Below are 14,259 nucleotides of genomic sequence, written 5' to 3'. Positions count from 1 at the left end.
ATTACTGGTGTGTGCCACCATACCTGGTCCCAGGGCCTTTTAAATCTTCCTTATGAGCTACTTCTTGGCTGGGGCCTGCCACACACTTCACAGGCCATTCTTGTGGGCATGAAGAGGGAGGACACAGCCTGCCCACCCTGCACCTTTCTAGAGAGTGTGTCTCTAGGAAATACCGTGCTTAGCTACCAGAGTCCTTATTCTGAGGGGTTTCTGAGCTGAGGGCTGGGAAGGGGAGGATGGTCCTCTGCAATGTCCTCTTGGCCTCACACTTGGACCCTGGGTCTCTGGGGACTTACTTGTCCTGGCTCAGGATGAGGGCTGTCAAGGTGGACACAACGGTGCCCAGGCAGCCTGAGATGGCCCACCAGGGGTTCTGGATGAAGAGGCCGAGGATGATGAGGATGCCACTGAGGGGGTTGTTCACGAACATCACCTGTGACGTGCCCCGGAGCACCCAGTCCAGAAACTGGAACACTGGGGATTTGTCTGAAACAGAACAGGGAGGAACTCAGCAAAGGCTCCGTGTGGTGGCCCTGGGTGAGGCCTGGTGGGCAGGCCAAGGGTGTGTGGGATCTCTCTGAAAATCCAAAGTGAGTTTCCAGGGAGCTGGCCACCTGCTGTCACCTGCCACAGAAAAGGGTAAAAGGAGAACCTGGGAGAGCACCCGACTGCCCAGAAAACTTGAGACCCCTTGCCAGCTGGATATACTCTAGCTTGTTCTTCCTGCAGCAGGGAGGTTAGGTCCTCTGCGCTGTCTGTGCCTCCCGAAAGAGTGGCATAAAATTTGCAGAAAACTCTCTTGCTGCATAGAGGGTGTCAAACCCATGAGCTGAGCTCAAGGAGATTGCTAGAGAGAACCTATGAGTCTAGTAGACACAGTTCTTCTGTAAATCAGCCAGAAGGCATTTTTCTGGAATACTGCTGACTCTCTAGAGTCCCAGCACTAAAAATGTTTATCTGCAACATTTGAATGGGACATTTGGGACAGCAGGGTTATGCGATTTAGAAAAGAGAGCTTGCACAAGTAACTGTACCTGTATTTACATCTCAAGAGACTATGTAATGGCACATTCCCAGCTTTCCTGGAAGACCCTTGATAGAGCTTGTTCTGGTCTACAGAAACACCTTCCCACCCCTGCCACGGTGGTGAGTTTCCGGGATGACCAAGTTGATCTTTTTAGGTGCAGGATCTGGGGCTGCTCTCTCGGAACTGTACCTTTGAGTCTTTCTCCGCATTCCTTCATCTCTCCTGTGATGTAGCTCAGGGCTTTGCTGACCCTCTTCCCGCTGGCAACCACAGAGCTCTGGATCCAGGAAGTCCTGGACATGCTGGTTTCCACCTTCATCTTGGAGCTCTCCTCCATGGTGTGCAGATCCTGCCCAGGGACGAGAGATGGGCAAGAGCCTCCTGCCATCTGCAGTTTGCACACTGATGTTGTGGTCCTTGGGGACCTCACTTAACATGGGCAACCGCCATGAGGGACAACAAGAGGATATTTTCATCTTCGCTTCTGAATGAGGGCTCAGGCATCCAGAGATTTTTTTTTTGCAAAGGTCAAGGTCAAACAGTAGGATTCAGATTAACCAAAGATGTCTAGATTTTTAAAAGAGCGTTACTTTCACTATATTGTACTCTTTCTAGAAGAAGTTGTTTTCTCTTATGCAATTGAAGAGAAATTGAACTGTCTGTAAAACTAAAGATATGAAATTGAATATGTAAATATTCCATTTTTGAAAACTGGCCTGAGCTCATTTCCTAAATTCTTGATTTAGAGGAAACCTGATAACTCAAATAAAAGGAATATGAAAGTTCACAAAGTAAACTATAAAAAATAGAGAATTTTATTCAAGCGTCCCTACATTTCTGAAAATATGAATTGAAGAAAAGTTTGCCTAAATGGGAGAAACTTCTTGGCAGACTTCAGCTGCCTAATCTGCTGTAGACTCTGTGACTTCAGGGCATGTCCCTGATTTGGGTCACCCCATACTCACGAGCAGCTCAACTGTGGGTTTCCGGTATGGATAGGGAAATGGTTCCTTGACTTGTTTCTCCTGGTGTTCGCCTTTTCCAAACACTGAAGTTGGAAGGAAAGAGAATCATCAGTTTGGGCACCTCTGCTCTGGCACCTCAGCAGCACTTTAGTATAAGACTTGAGTTAGACTCTTGGGAGTCTTGTACCTGAAAGGCCCTCTTTTCCTTTACTGGTCATAGGCCCTTTTGGGTCCTCCCTTTGAGAAAAAATGTACATGTTCACGTAAACAGGATATTTTACAAAGAATAAAGGGAGTTCAGAGGCTCCACTGACCCTTGATGAAGAAGCCCCAAGGTAACTTGACTCCTGTAACTTAACATGGGCAACCACCATGAGGGACGAGAGGAAATTAAATTAAATGAGGAAATAGTAGCCTGGAGGGGATAGTGACTTGCCCTTGAGCCCTGCGACCAGAGTTCTTTCTCCTATGCCACAAGTCAGTGCACAGAGGAAGAGACTGGATGTGGTTGAAGTCCTTCATTTGTTCCTCATGAAGCAGTAGGCTGCCTGAGCCATGCAGGATCTGGGTTTGAACTTGACTCTGACTCTTCCAAGATGGCTGATGGGTCTTTGGTCTTTAGACATTTTAGTAGTTGACAATTGCTGGTTGGATCAGGACAAGTGATATCCATGTATACACTTCAAACAGACATTGGTGTATCCAAGTAATTCTAGAAAAATCTTGAAATGTGACTCTAAACACTTTTCGTTGTTATGGATAACTTATTTTTTGAGGATGACCAATTTCAGTGGGGTTTTAGGCATCCTGAATGAGCAGGCCCTGGTAGGTTTTGGACTTGATGCTCTGGCTCCCTCTTGTGGTCAAGTGTGAGAATGGCAGGCTGGGCTCTGCCCTCCCTGTGTTTTCAGATACTTTGGCAAGTCATTCCTGAGTCTTCAGGGTGTCTAAGCCCTGGAAGGATGTGTCAAAGACACTGTGTTCCCACTTTAGAAGGAACACAGGCTGAAGATACTAGCGTGGTTGGGAAGTTATGCCATGTGGGAGAAAACATTAATTTTGGAAACTTTGAAAGGAAGAGCAGAGCAAAGCCCTATGACTCAGATCATGTGTGATTTCCTGCTGGACCCACTGCTTCTGTCTGGAGATCCTGCTGCCTGCAATCTGCAGCAATTCCCAGGGACTTCTGCCTCCAGGCTCCTCTGCATGGGACCCTACTGTGCCTTGCCCCCAGCTCACCATCACGGGCGGCGCTAGGAAGGGGGGTTATTGACCTTTAGAGGCAAACCACGCTCTTTCACATCATGTGGAGACCCCTGTCAAAGACACACTTCTAGGCTTGGGGGTCTTTCAGGTAACTGCAATGCCCTCTCTACCCTGTAAGGTTTCCTATAACCTTTCCAGAAACATTTCTTTAGCCTGACTGACTTTTGGTGTGCAATGATGAGATTAGGTGAACTATGGAAAGAAGCTATGAGCAGGCACTGCCTGCGGAGTCGTCTCTACCCGCTGCAGTACCTCTGGCCAGCTGCTCAGCCCTGGGCATTCTGCTACCCTCTCTGGGGGTTGGGGCAGAGTTGCATTGGCCCACTGTCTGTCTCTCCACAAGGCTTCTCCCCACCACTGCTGACTGGGGAGATCTCTCCAGACTTCTAGCTTTTTGCCAGAACCAGCTTCATTTTCCAGGTCTCTGGCTTCCTCACCTGCTCAGCTTTGGCTGCTCCCTGGCCCCTCCCCACCATTCCCCTCTACCTGTTCCCCTGACCTGGACATTCCCCCCACCGTCTTTGATGAGGCCTTTCCATTGATAACCTCCCAGACCAGTGGTTTTTGAATTGGTGGCAAATATTGGAATTAGAATCTCATAAAGAGCTCTAAAAGACCCTAAAGCCAGTCCAGCTGCTCCTCAGATGAATTAGAGTTTTGGGGATGGGAGACAGGGGATTGTCACGTGCAGCCAAGTTGAGATCCCTGGCCTAGCCCTGTGTTAGCCTGGACCACTTCATCTCCCCGCTGTAGGCAGGATGTGTCCAGATCCAGGAAAACCATGGCTTTGGTCAGTGGTCATGTGAAAAGAATGAACCTGACCTTCATGGGTCTCTCCACCACCCTGTGAAGCAGGCACTGTCACTGCCGCTGTTGTATTAGAGATTAGGGAGCCAGGCACTGAGCGCTAGGTGAGGGTGCTCATACCTTTGCTCCTCCTCCTAATGGACGACCACTCGATGTGGAACACACTCCTGCGCCTGGGGAGCACAGCCTCAGAGCCCTCCTCTGCCTTCAGGCCTGTTGTTGGTGGCTGCTCCCCACTGCCGCCTAGCCAGGGGCAAGAAGAGACAGGTCAGCATCCCATTTGGTCCACACCCCTGAGAGCCAAGCAGAGAGCCAGGAAAAACCACACCCAGAAGCTGGAAGGTAGAAAGGGCAGCTTGATCTGGAGGAGTGACTGCATCTGTCTTTGTACAACACTCCACTGCCAGTGCACAGCAGAGGCACATGGTCCTGGGCTGCCTAGGCAGGTGGAAAATATTCTCCTGGTTACATTTGCACACTTTATAAGTTAACTCACTTGGCCCACCTTGACATGGATAGGATGGGTGCTGATATTGCCAAAAGATGAAAAATTGAGACTCAGGATGATTTCTGTATCATCCTACATTAAACCATTGAGTTCTCAGCTTCCAATCCATTACAACTTCTATTTCCTTTCCCACAGAAACCTAAGTTATATCTGTGTCAAGAGATGGAAGAGACAGCCTAAGAGCCATTTAATTGCACCTTGGACCAGCAGGAACAGGTGGACCCTGGGCTGACTGCCCAGTCACTACTCTTCAGCCAGTGTCTTGGACACACCTGGCAGAAAGTTCCAAATGGCTGTGAATTACCTCACTTGGCTGCTTTTAAAAAAAATGCATAAGCCTTACCTTAGACTAATTTAAAAAATTGAAAATTTTAATGCCCGTGTATTTAAAAATGGCTCTAACGTGCAACTTGGCTTCGAACTATAGATCCAGGTGCTGGCTATTCAAAGTTTGGTCCCTGGACCAGCATTAGCATCAGCTGGGAGCTTGTTAGAAATGCAGAATCTCAGGACTTACCCCAGACTGATGGAATTAGAATTTATCTTTCAACAAGATTCCCCAAGTGAGTTCCATGCACATTAAAGTTTGACAAGTTCCAATCTATGGGGAACCAAGTGCCTCAAATATGTTAGCAGCCATAAGAACCCCTGTTCTGAATCATATTGTCTTCAATTTCCATACCACTAGGAACAGATTTTTCAAGGCATGGTCTGAGAATCCACAGCATGGAATTGCCTGGTGGTTTGTTAAAGTGCATGTGCCTACACCCACTCAAGGTCTGTTTATTGGAATATTTGGTCATTCCTAGGGCATGCAGGTTTAACCCACTCTGCTAGAGATTCTTTGGCACACCAGAATCACATGGTCCAGTGGCTGCCTGGGATAGTGGAAAATATTTGCATGAATACATTTGTACATTTCCAAAGTTAACTCACTTGGCCCTTTCAATAGTACCTTGAAACACACAGGATGGGAAGTATTGCCAAAAGATGAAAAATTGAGGCTCAAGATGATTTCTGTAGCAACCTACAAACAGGGACTCTTTCTTTTTATCTGCATCTGCAGTGCTCAGTCTGGTCCATGAACCAGCTTCTTTAGGGAGCTTGCTAGGGATGCTTCATCCCTGACCTACTGAATTGAGATCTGCTTTTGAGGAAGAATCCCTGCTGATTTGGAGGCACATTGATGTTTGAAAACAATGGTCTTGATCACACTGATCTAGGGACAACTTTAACAAAACTCAGAATATAGGAGGGACAAAACCCCAAGAGTCTGTGGGCATGCATGAACAAGGAACAAGGTCTTGCTTACTCTTTCAGATTGAAAGGTAACACAAGACCACGTCCCTTCCCTCTGGCTCAGGTGGAGAAGCAGCTACTGTTTAGCACCCTGTTCATGGGTCAATCATGAGCCTCATCCCAAGCTGGGAAGTGCAAGTCAACTCTGCACTGCAGAGATGCCGGGAAGTCAGCTTGCCCCAGGACACTTCTGCAGACAGGGTTCATGCAGGATGAGAATGGAAGGGGTGTCCTGCCTCACCTGACAAAGCAGGGTATTCTCCCATAGTGCCAACCCTCAGGCACATCTGCCAGGCTAGGAGGGCATCCCTGTCAGACCTTTGCTTCTTATTCCTCATATGACAAGTGCTGGCCACCCAGCCATTCCCTTGGCAGAGCTGTATTTTAACCTTAGCATCATAAAGGCAGAATTGAGGGGAGCTTGAGATCATGCCTGCCTCCTCTAAGGAAATCAACTCTCCAGGACACAGAGCTCATAAATCTCGGCAAAGCCAGGAATCGCATCAGGTCTCTTGGCTCCCAGTTCGCTGCTCTCTCCACCTAGGGCTGGCTGCACCGTACTGCACAGACCTGTCTGCCTTTCTTTTTAGCCTGGGACTTGGTCCTGGATATCAGAGGGCACAACAAATGCTGTTTATGAACCTGTGTTATTTTTCAAATGTACTAAGAGGTTGCTTCAATTTAACAAACCAAAGCAACATTTATCTGGAACTCTTGGCAATCCAAAGGGAAAGTCACTGGTTGTAAAGATACCCGAGATTTTGTTCACTGGGTTGAATACTAGAAGAGGTAGGGCAAACTGGGCTTGCTAGCCAAGGTCTCTAGGTGGGCAAGTGAGGGGTTGCGGGTGAAGCTGAGCTTATCCATCAGGCAGGGCTTACATGAAGCAGACCAGGTACCCCCACCCCAAAGACCCCACTTTCATAATTAAGTTTTTCCTCTTGTCAGAAAGATTTTTACAAAGAGTGTCCACAGGATTTCACAGGAGTTCTGCAGAGAGCTCAATGTGGTTTGAAACTTCCTCTTTCTTGTAAATGCCAGGTTTGCAGACAAAAGGTGGGAAACCTCTGTCCAGTCCAAGAATAGGTGATAAAGAGTAACTGTCACGTTCCCAACCACTCCCACTGTCCTGTAACCACCCCACTGAGTTTAAATCTAGAAGGATTTCCAGACTCAAGTCCAGAGATTTTTAGACTTTAGACCCTCTGGACCACTACAGCTTAAATAAACCTGCTTCCTGAAAATTCCTTGGGTGTCCAGCCTCATCTGTCCTACATCATACAGGTGGTTGCAGAAGGCTGGTGGCTCAGCCTCTGTCCCCCTGGTCTGCATATTTAGCAGCCCAGATTCTGTGCCTGTTCAAATTCCAGGAAAACCAGGCAGAGCCATGCAACAAAACAACATAAAAACAAAACCTCAGCAAAACAAACACACACACACACGCTAAGGAGCACCTTCCTCACATGGGTGATACTGAAGTGCTGGGCTGCAGACCACCAGGGAGGGCCGCGGCCCCTCAGGCTGTGTCAGGGAGTGTTAGAATGAGAGGTGGGAACAAACGCCACACAGAAGATTGGAGATGAAATAACCAGCTTCCCAAGGCTGTGCAAACCCTTAAAGTGGAAGGTGATACCAATTTACTGCTGGCCTCTGGGACAAATTCTGAAGACTTTCATCATGGATAAAGGCAATTTCAAGAATATTATGAGCATGTCTATCAAAAGTTCTAGAAATGAGAAATACCATTGGTGTGGTGGGGAAAAAAAGAAAACAACTCTGGCTGGGAGCCAGAAGTCGCTAATTTCTGCTTGGCCTTTTACAAGTCATGTGACCTCAAAGACCATTTCCGCAGGTGCTGGCATGCAATTCTCCCCCCACCAAAAGTTCACAAGGTCTGTTGGGCTGACCTTGCAAATCCTACTTGTGAATGAGACACACCTGCCATTTCTTTCTCATACCGTAATAAAATGAGATAATGGTTGCAAAATGCTCTGGAAAATAATTTGGCAGTGCTTCTCTCTGAGATACCTGTTTAGGGAGGACACGTCCCTCTGATGGCACTGGCAGGTTCCATCCTCTGTCTCAGGCAGGATGGCTTCTTTTCCTCAGGGGATGCCTGGCATTTTATACTTACCTGTGCTGCCTCTTACCTAGCTGAGGGTTTTTCATGTATTCCTGACTGTCACCTTTTCAGGATGGTGAGGTACTTGACAGCCAGGATCATACTAACTTCCCTTAGCGCCCTGGAACTTTTTGTATGCCTGGTGTACCGTAGGCACTCAAAAGTGTTTCTTGAATCTGCAAATTTTAATTTCTGAATAGCACAATAAACGAAGTCATTGGATACCCCAGGGTATGAACTATTTTAAAAATAATATGTCTTATGGCACATGTTAAATGCTTGATAAATATTGAAATAGAGGTAAGGGGGATTTTGGAGGTTGACAAAATTTATAGTTGAGTTGTACAGGTTTTAGAAGTTGCATGGTGAGGGCTGATTATTTCCGGAGTTCCTTGGCTAAAAAGGTGGAAGTTTATAGATGGTGATACAATGGTTGGGCATCTACGGCCAGCCAACAGAAACTCAGAAGTCCTGTAAGGGGAGCTGGAAGAACTCAGTTAGTGAGAGAGGAGAAAACAGGTCAAGGAAGATGGAGCTCTGGCTTGATGTGATTTGTTTTGATCACCAGATGTTACATGGGTCTATTCCATCTGGCCATGAAGTCCAAGGCAGCTTAGAGGTGGGGCTGGGATTCTATCCCAAGTGTAAATTTCGTTCATACTAGGTGCTCAATAAGTGCTTTCATCTTATCTCCCCTCCCCCAAACATCAGACTCATACAGAAAATAGAACTTGATGACCTGGTCCAGTAAACATGTGGGCCCAAGGACCCTGGTCACCAAGGGCCCCTGCTCCTTGGGCATGGCTACATGGGTGCTGTAGCACTCAGTGGGGCAGCTCTGTTCTCAGTGAGCTGTAGGTCACTTCAGTGCTGAATCTCTCCCTGGCATGCTACCTGGTGCCGGAATGGCTGCTCTTCCCTCCTCCAACAGGCTCATGAAGAGTTTCAACTCATGTGCTTCCTGCCAGGAGCCATTTGGGACCTTTTCAGGAGCATGGTCCCTGCCTTCCCCAGAAGGGTAGCTGAGAGACGACCTGTAGAAGGTATGTAGCAGTCCCACTGCTACCATCCCACGTTTTAACAGGCAAGACACTTTATCCCATTGACACTGAAGGAAAAAACACAATAATTTGTTCAGAAACCCCTTTTCTGGGGGAACAGTGGTCCCCAAGTGCTCCTGCCTCTACTGATTCTTAATGCACAGGAGATGCCAGCCATTCAGATGATCAGTAGTAAAATCTTCTATAAAAAGTCCACCTGTGAAATCAAATTTTGAGGCTTTACAGTTTCTTTGAGGGAACAAAATACCTGAACCCTATTCGATATCTTTCAGAAGGGGAAAACTTATCTAGTCTATCTTCCTGAAAATCAACCCCAAAGGGCCAATGCTTACATACCTTCTACAGGCCGTCTCTCAGCTTTGGAACAGGTTTCACCCTCTCCTGGAGGCACATCGATGCTGGCCATGCATCACATGCAGTGTGGACGCATGGAGCATCTGGAATCTGACATTGAACTGTGTTTGTCACCTGTCTCTGCTCCCTGGGGCTTTTATTCCTTCACTCTGCTATTTGGGGACACACCCACACACCACAGGGCAATTTCCTAACTGCAACGTCAGAATGAATTTTTTTTTTTGAAATGACACATCCTATATAATTTGATTTTTTCTACAAAATGATCTACATGATTATGCTTTGGCCATGATTTGGGCGGGTGTTTCCCTACGTGGAAGCCGAGCTTTGCACTATGACATGTAATTTCCAGGGCTACTCTGTGTGTGTGTGTGTGAGAGACGCACACAGAGTGAGATGGATGCTAACGACCCCTTTTCTGTATTAGTTGACATTTTGGAAGATAACTATCAAAGGCATTGACTGTGAGGACTGGAAAAGACTCCTGAGATTCTCGAGTCCAGCCCTCTGATTAGATGGATCCCAGAGCATGGAGTGACTTGCCTGTGCTCACACAGCTATTGACAAAGCCAGGAGTGGGTGTTACATAGGTCTGCTCCGTCTTTTGCCTTGTCATCTTAAGCTTTGTTTTTCTAAACCTTACTCCCCATGAGGGTTTTATTTCTGTTCTGTCAATTAATTCTGCTTTTGAATGCAATGGCCCAATAACACATTCTAGAATTTATTTTTCTAGAAATATGGTCCCCTTTCCTCAAGGAAAATCCCACACTCTGCCTGCACCTTCCTAACAGAACTGGCTGGTGGTGGGTTGAGAGACAGGTGGGCTGAAGAGGAAGCCTGGTCTGCAGGAATACCTGGAGATAAATTATTTGGAAACTCCAGCTTCTTAGGTACCTGATTTTTTACTTTTTAGGAAGGCGAGGTAGGAGTCACCATAACTGTGAAATAAACCTCGCAGTTGATCCTTTCAACTCTCGCTGACCAATGAACTTGCCTGGATGTTTCTTTTGGCATCTCTGGCTCACTTCATGGAGAAGACATTAATAAGCATAAATGAGTTGATATCTCAGTTAGCTTCATGATACTTTATGATAACTTCATAAACGATATTAAAGCGAGTCCAAAGGCCAGACCACCCCATCTGTAATTGGGGTGGCTCCTGACCCACCTTCTTCTGGAATGACTTTGTACTTTCTGATCCTATCAACACCCAGCCCACACCCTCACAAATGCATGTGCACATTACCAGTCTCCCTGATTTTCGTCTTTCCCCTTTCAACCCGTCCTGTGCTTTCATTGCTTGATCACCTCTTTATGTCTCTTTCTTACTCAATAATCTACATAGCTCCATATTGCCAAGAGCATAATGTTCCAACCCCTCTGCTCCACTTTCCAGATGTTCCACAATATGGCAAAATTTCACCATTTTTCCTTTCAAAATGCATCTAGCTGGGCCCTACTGACTTGTTCACTGGCTTTCTGTGCTTCCTCCCTTTCTCCTCTTGTCTAAGTCCTAGACTGGGTCATGTTCTACCCACTCCAGGAAGCCATCCGTGGCATGGTGGCCCGCACGGATCCACTACTCTGATTGCCCATGGTGTTTGTGGAAAGTATTCTAGAAAGCACCTTTAGAAGTTTAGGCCACAGTAGAGTTTTATACTAATAGTTGGCAATACACATGAAAAGTACTTCATATATATTTTCCAACTTACTGAAACTACTTTGCAATACCAGTTTTTCCATAACTAAGTGACCCAGAAATTCCAGAAGGAAACTGAGGCTCAGAGAGAAGTGGCTACCTAACTGGTTAGGTATGGAGCCAAGTTTTGACCTCCTGATTTAATTCTTCATTCCTGCAATGTAGAGGTTTTATAAGTGGTTGGAGGTTTCCAAATGATATCAATGGGTTTATGATTTTTTAAATTAAGAAATTATGAAATAATGCATATTTCAAGAGGAGTAATGAAAGTTATACAAAATAATAAACACTCATGTATCATCACATTTGTAACACCCTCTGAAAGGTCAAGGAAAATTCTGGGCTATTGTATATTAGGTTCTTGTGGAAACATTTCCATATTCTCTTTCCCCCAATTCTTTGTATATCTTTCCCCTAGTATCTAGGGAAGACACAGCTTTTGGGGCACAGTGCTATTTCCCACCAGGTTAAATGCAGCCTCAAAATCCTTCTTAACCTAATGATCCATAAAACCAATACCAATCAGTCAGATTTGACACTTAAGAGTAAACTAAAGTTTTCCCTCTAACATCATAGAAAGGTGTGGATTTCACACACATTTGAGAGAAGGGGTACATTGCAGCCAGGGTTTTGACCATAGGCACATCCAAACCTTGCACGATGGCTTTTCCCAGCAAGTTTGCCAAGTCTTACATCACTTGTCTTGGAGGAGGTCACCAACTTTATTGGCTGTCCCCTTTTGGCTCAGATAACTTCAATATCATGGAGTGTTGCTTCTTATGACCTAGCCATCTGTTTTCCAGAAACATTCCCCACTCTGTAGCGACACAGAATAAGTCTATGTCATCTAAGATGGGTATGTAAGAGGGGGTACCAAGGAGATAGTTGTGAGGAGCTGGGAGGTTAAGACGCGTGTGGAGACTGGGTGGTGGTCCTGTTCTTCTGGTGTGTCTGCAGAAGGCACTCAGGACCAGAGGAGACAGGCCAGGGACCTGGAGCAGGTGCTCAGCTCTGGAAGCAGCAGGTAATGAGTCCTTGCAGAACATTTTCAATGCTGCTTCATTAGTCAAAAGTGATATCCCAGAGGTTCAAAACAACACAGCACAGCCCCTGGAGCCATACTGGGATATCAGAGCTGGGGATCATAGGGTGTGGGAAGGGTGACAAATGCTGTGAAGGTCTTCCGGTGTGCAGGTCGGGGGGTTGGAAGCTGGTAATTGGCCTGGTTCTATCCCCAGGTGAGCATGTAGTGCCCAAGGTTGCGTGTTAGGGTCCTGGACTTTTGCACAAGCTCTTAATCCCCTGGACATGTCTCTGGCTAGCTGTGGTTTCCTCATCTATAAAACACAAGGTTTGAACTGCAAATACTAAGAACCATTCCATCTTGAAGTTTCTGAGACTGCGTTTCTCTCTGGATTTCTTAGCGAGTTTTTCATTCTATAACAGTCTTTTCCCAGAGGTAGCTCAACAGAAGAAAGAATTAAAACTTTTCCTTTGAAAAGTCAGATGTTGCTGTTGGCTGGGGATTGACGTGGTCCACCTCTCTTCCCCAGCATCTCTTACCTGGGCTGCTTTTGACTTCCTGCGCAGGTCTGGAGGAATCTAGACCATCAGGACTTGGGAAGAAGCTTCCTTCCAAATGGGTGGCATCTCTGGTCCTCAGTTCCAGGCACCGTGATTTCTCCTAAACCCAAATTTCCTCAGCTCCTTGAGCCCTCAGGTCCGTCCCCTTGCTGACTGTCTGTGAATTCACCAGTGTGCATCCCCTAATCCCATGCTGGCACAAGTCTTGAGGAAGGGAACCACGGAGGAGGAGGACAGGAGGGACAAAGGCCCCTTTGCAGAAATCCTTCTCTCCCTGACTTTCCTGCCAAAAGATGATTTCCTAAACTCCCAGGGGAAGGTGAGCTCTAGCTACCATGGCTCTCCACTGGGAGGACCAGGCAACTTTCCTTTAAAGGGCAGAGCTGGGGATGTCTAGTCGCTTCCCTATTGTCTCCAGCCTTCACCTCTTCTCATTAGAATTCCAGCTCTGGCATTTGCCTTTAAGCAATTATCTAAGTGTTGTCTCCTCTGGGGGCCAATTTGCCTTCCAACCTCAATAAGCTCCCTTAATTCCCCATACAGGCAGGGTGCAGATTGGGGAGCAGTTTTGCCATCAGCATCTCCATGGAAATTTTTGCACAGCTTATGCCGGATCTTGTCTTTCTGGTTCTGTGGAAATATTCAAATCTTTCCTCCTAACTCTTGCTGACTGGGGTCTGGCAGGCTCACTGGGACCCTCTCACAGCAAGAAGGGCATGACCTAACCCCTGCGTCAAGAAAGAACTCTGAGGTCTATATATTATGGAAGCAGGCCCTCCCAAGTCCTATGAGGCGGTGCAGTCTGGTGGGCAGGAGTTTGGGGAGGGGGCCCAATCCAAACATGCTTTGTTTGGCTGGTATGATGGGTCATCAACCCCAAACTGACGTACCACCCCACCCCCAACATATACACCCAGAGGTGGAGTGTGGCCCTCCTCAGGATCAGAAGCAAAACCTCACACTGAGGAAATTAGCCACACCTGAGTAGACAGACTCCCCACTGACGTCAAAGGTCCCCTTCCCACCACACCAGGTGTTTCAGAACTGCTGAAGAGGGGTCCTGATTAGGGGAGTGCTTCAGAGGCAGGAAATTCAAGGAGAGGGTAGCAGCAGCGCAGGAGGCCCCCCACATTCCAGGGAAAGGTGGAGTGTGTGAGGGCAGATGTTTCCAGCCATGGGCCTTCCTGTGTGTGCTGGGTCAGGGTCACGGCTGTCTGCGGGCAACACGGATCCTTCATCTTTTCTTTATTCCCTGTCACTTAGTCTCTGAGCTCAGCCTTATGCTTGTCCCTTGCCCTCTTTCTCTGGCCTCTCCTAAGGGCTCCTGAACTTCTTGTGGTGAGCTCACTCTGGCTCCCTAAGCATCCCCCACCTAGACATAACAGAGGAATGCCCCTTGGGAGCAATATGTAACCAAGTTGAAAAGAACGGACATGATGTCCCCTGGAGAAGCCATCCAGGAAGCTCACAGTGGGTCCTGAGCCGAGAGAGACCATGGCTCTTAGGAGCATAGAGTCTGTCACACACATTAGCACGTGAGACCCAGGGAAGGACAATCCAGGGTTTC

The 14,259-nt window shown here is 47.1% G+C and overlaps 1 protein-coding gene across 4 annotated transcripts in view; it reads right to left on the bottom strand.

Annotated features, from left to right (window-relative positions):
* The window catches only part of SLC14A2 (solute carrier family 14 member 2), a 435,461-nt gene that overhangs the window by 13,545 nt on the left and 407,657 nt on the right, over window positions 1-14,259 (bottom strand). For 2 of the 4 annotated variants that reach the window (XM_079109084.1, XM_079109085.1), the window contains 4 exons: window positions 4,186-4,308; window positions 1,993-2,075; window positions 1,217-1,376; window positions 297-486 (listed from right to left, as the gene is read on the bottom strand). In XM_079109084.1, coding sequence (XP_078965210.1) covers window positions 297-486; window positions 1,217-1,376; window positions 1,993-2,075; window positions 4,186-4,308 — 556 coding nt within the window. Of the gene's footprint in view, window positions 1-296; window positions 487-1,216; window positions 1,377-1,992; window positions 2,076-4,185; window positions 4,309-9,391; window positions 9,624-12,671; window positions 13,408-14,259 lie in introns of those variants that run through there. The other 2 variants (XM_079109087.1, XM_079109086.1) reach the window with 2 other exon arrangements.

The sequence above is a fragment of the Sciurus vulgaris genome (genome assembly GCF_902686455.1).
Source record: "Sciurus vulgaris genome assembly, chromosome: 13".
Classification (NCBI taxonomy): Eukaryota; Metazoa; Chordata; class Mammalia; order Rodentia; family Sciuridae; genus Sciurus; species Sciurus vulgaris.
This window is presented reverse-complemented; position numbering and strand designations above follow the sequence as displayed.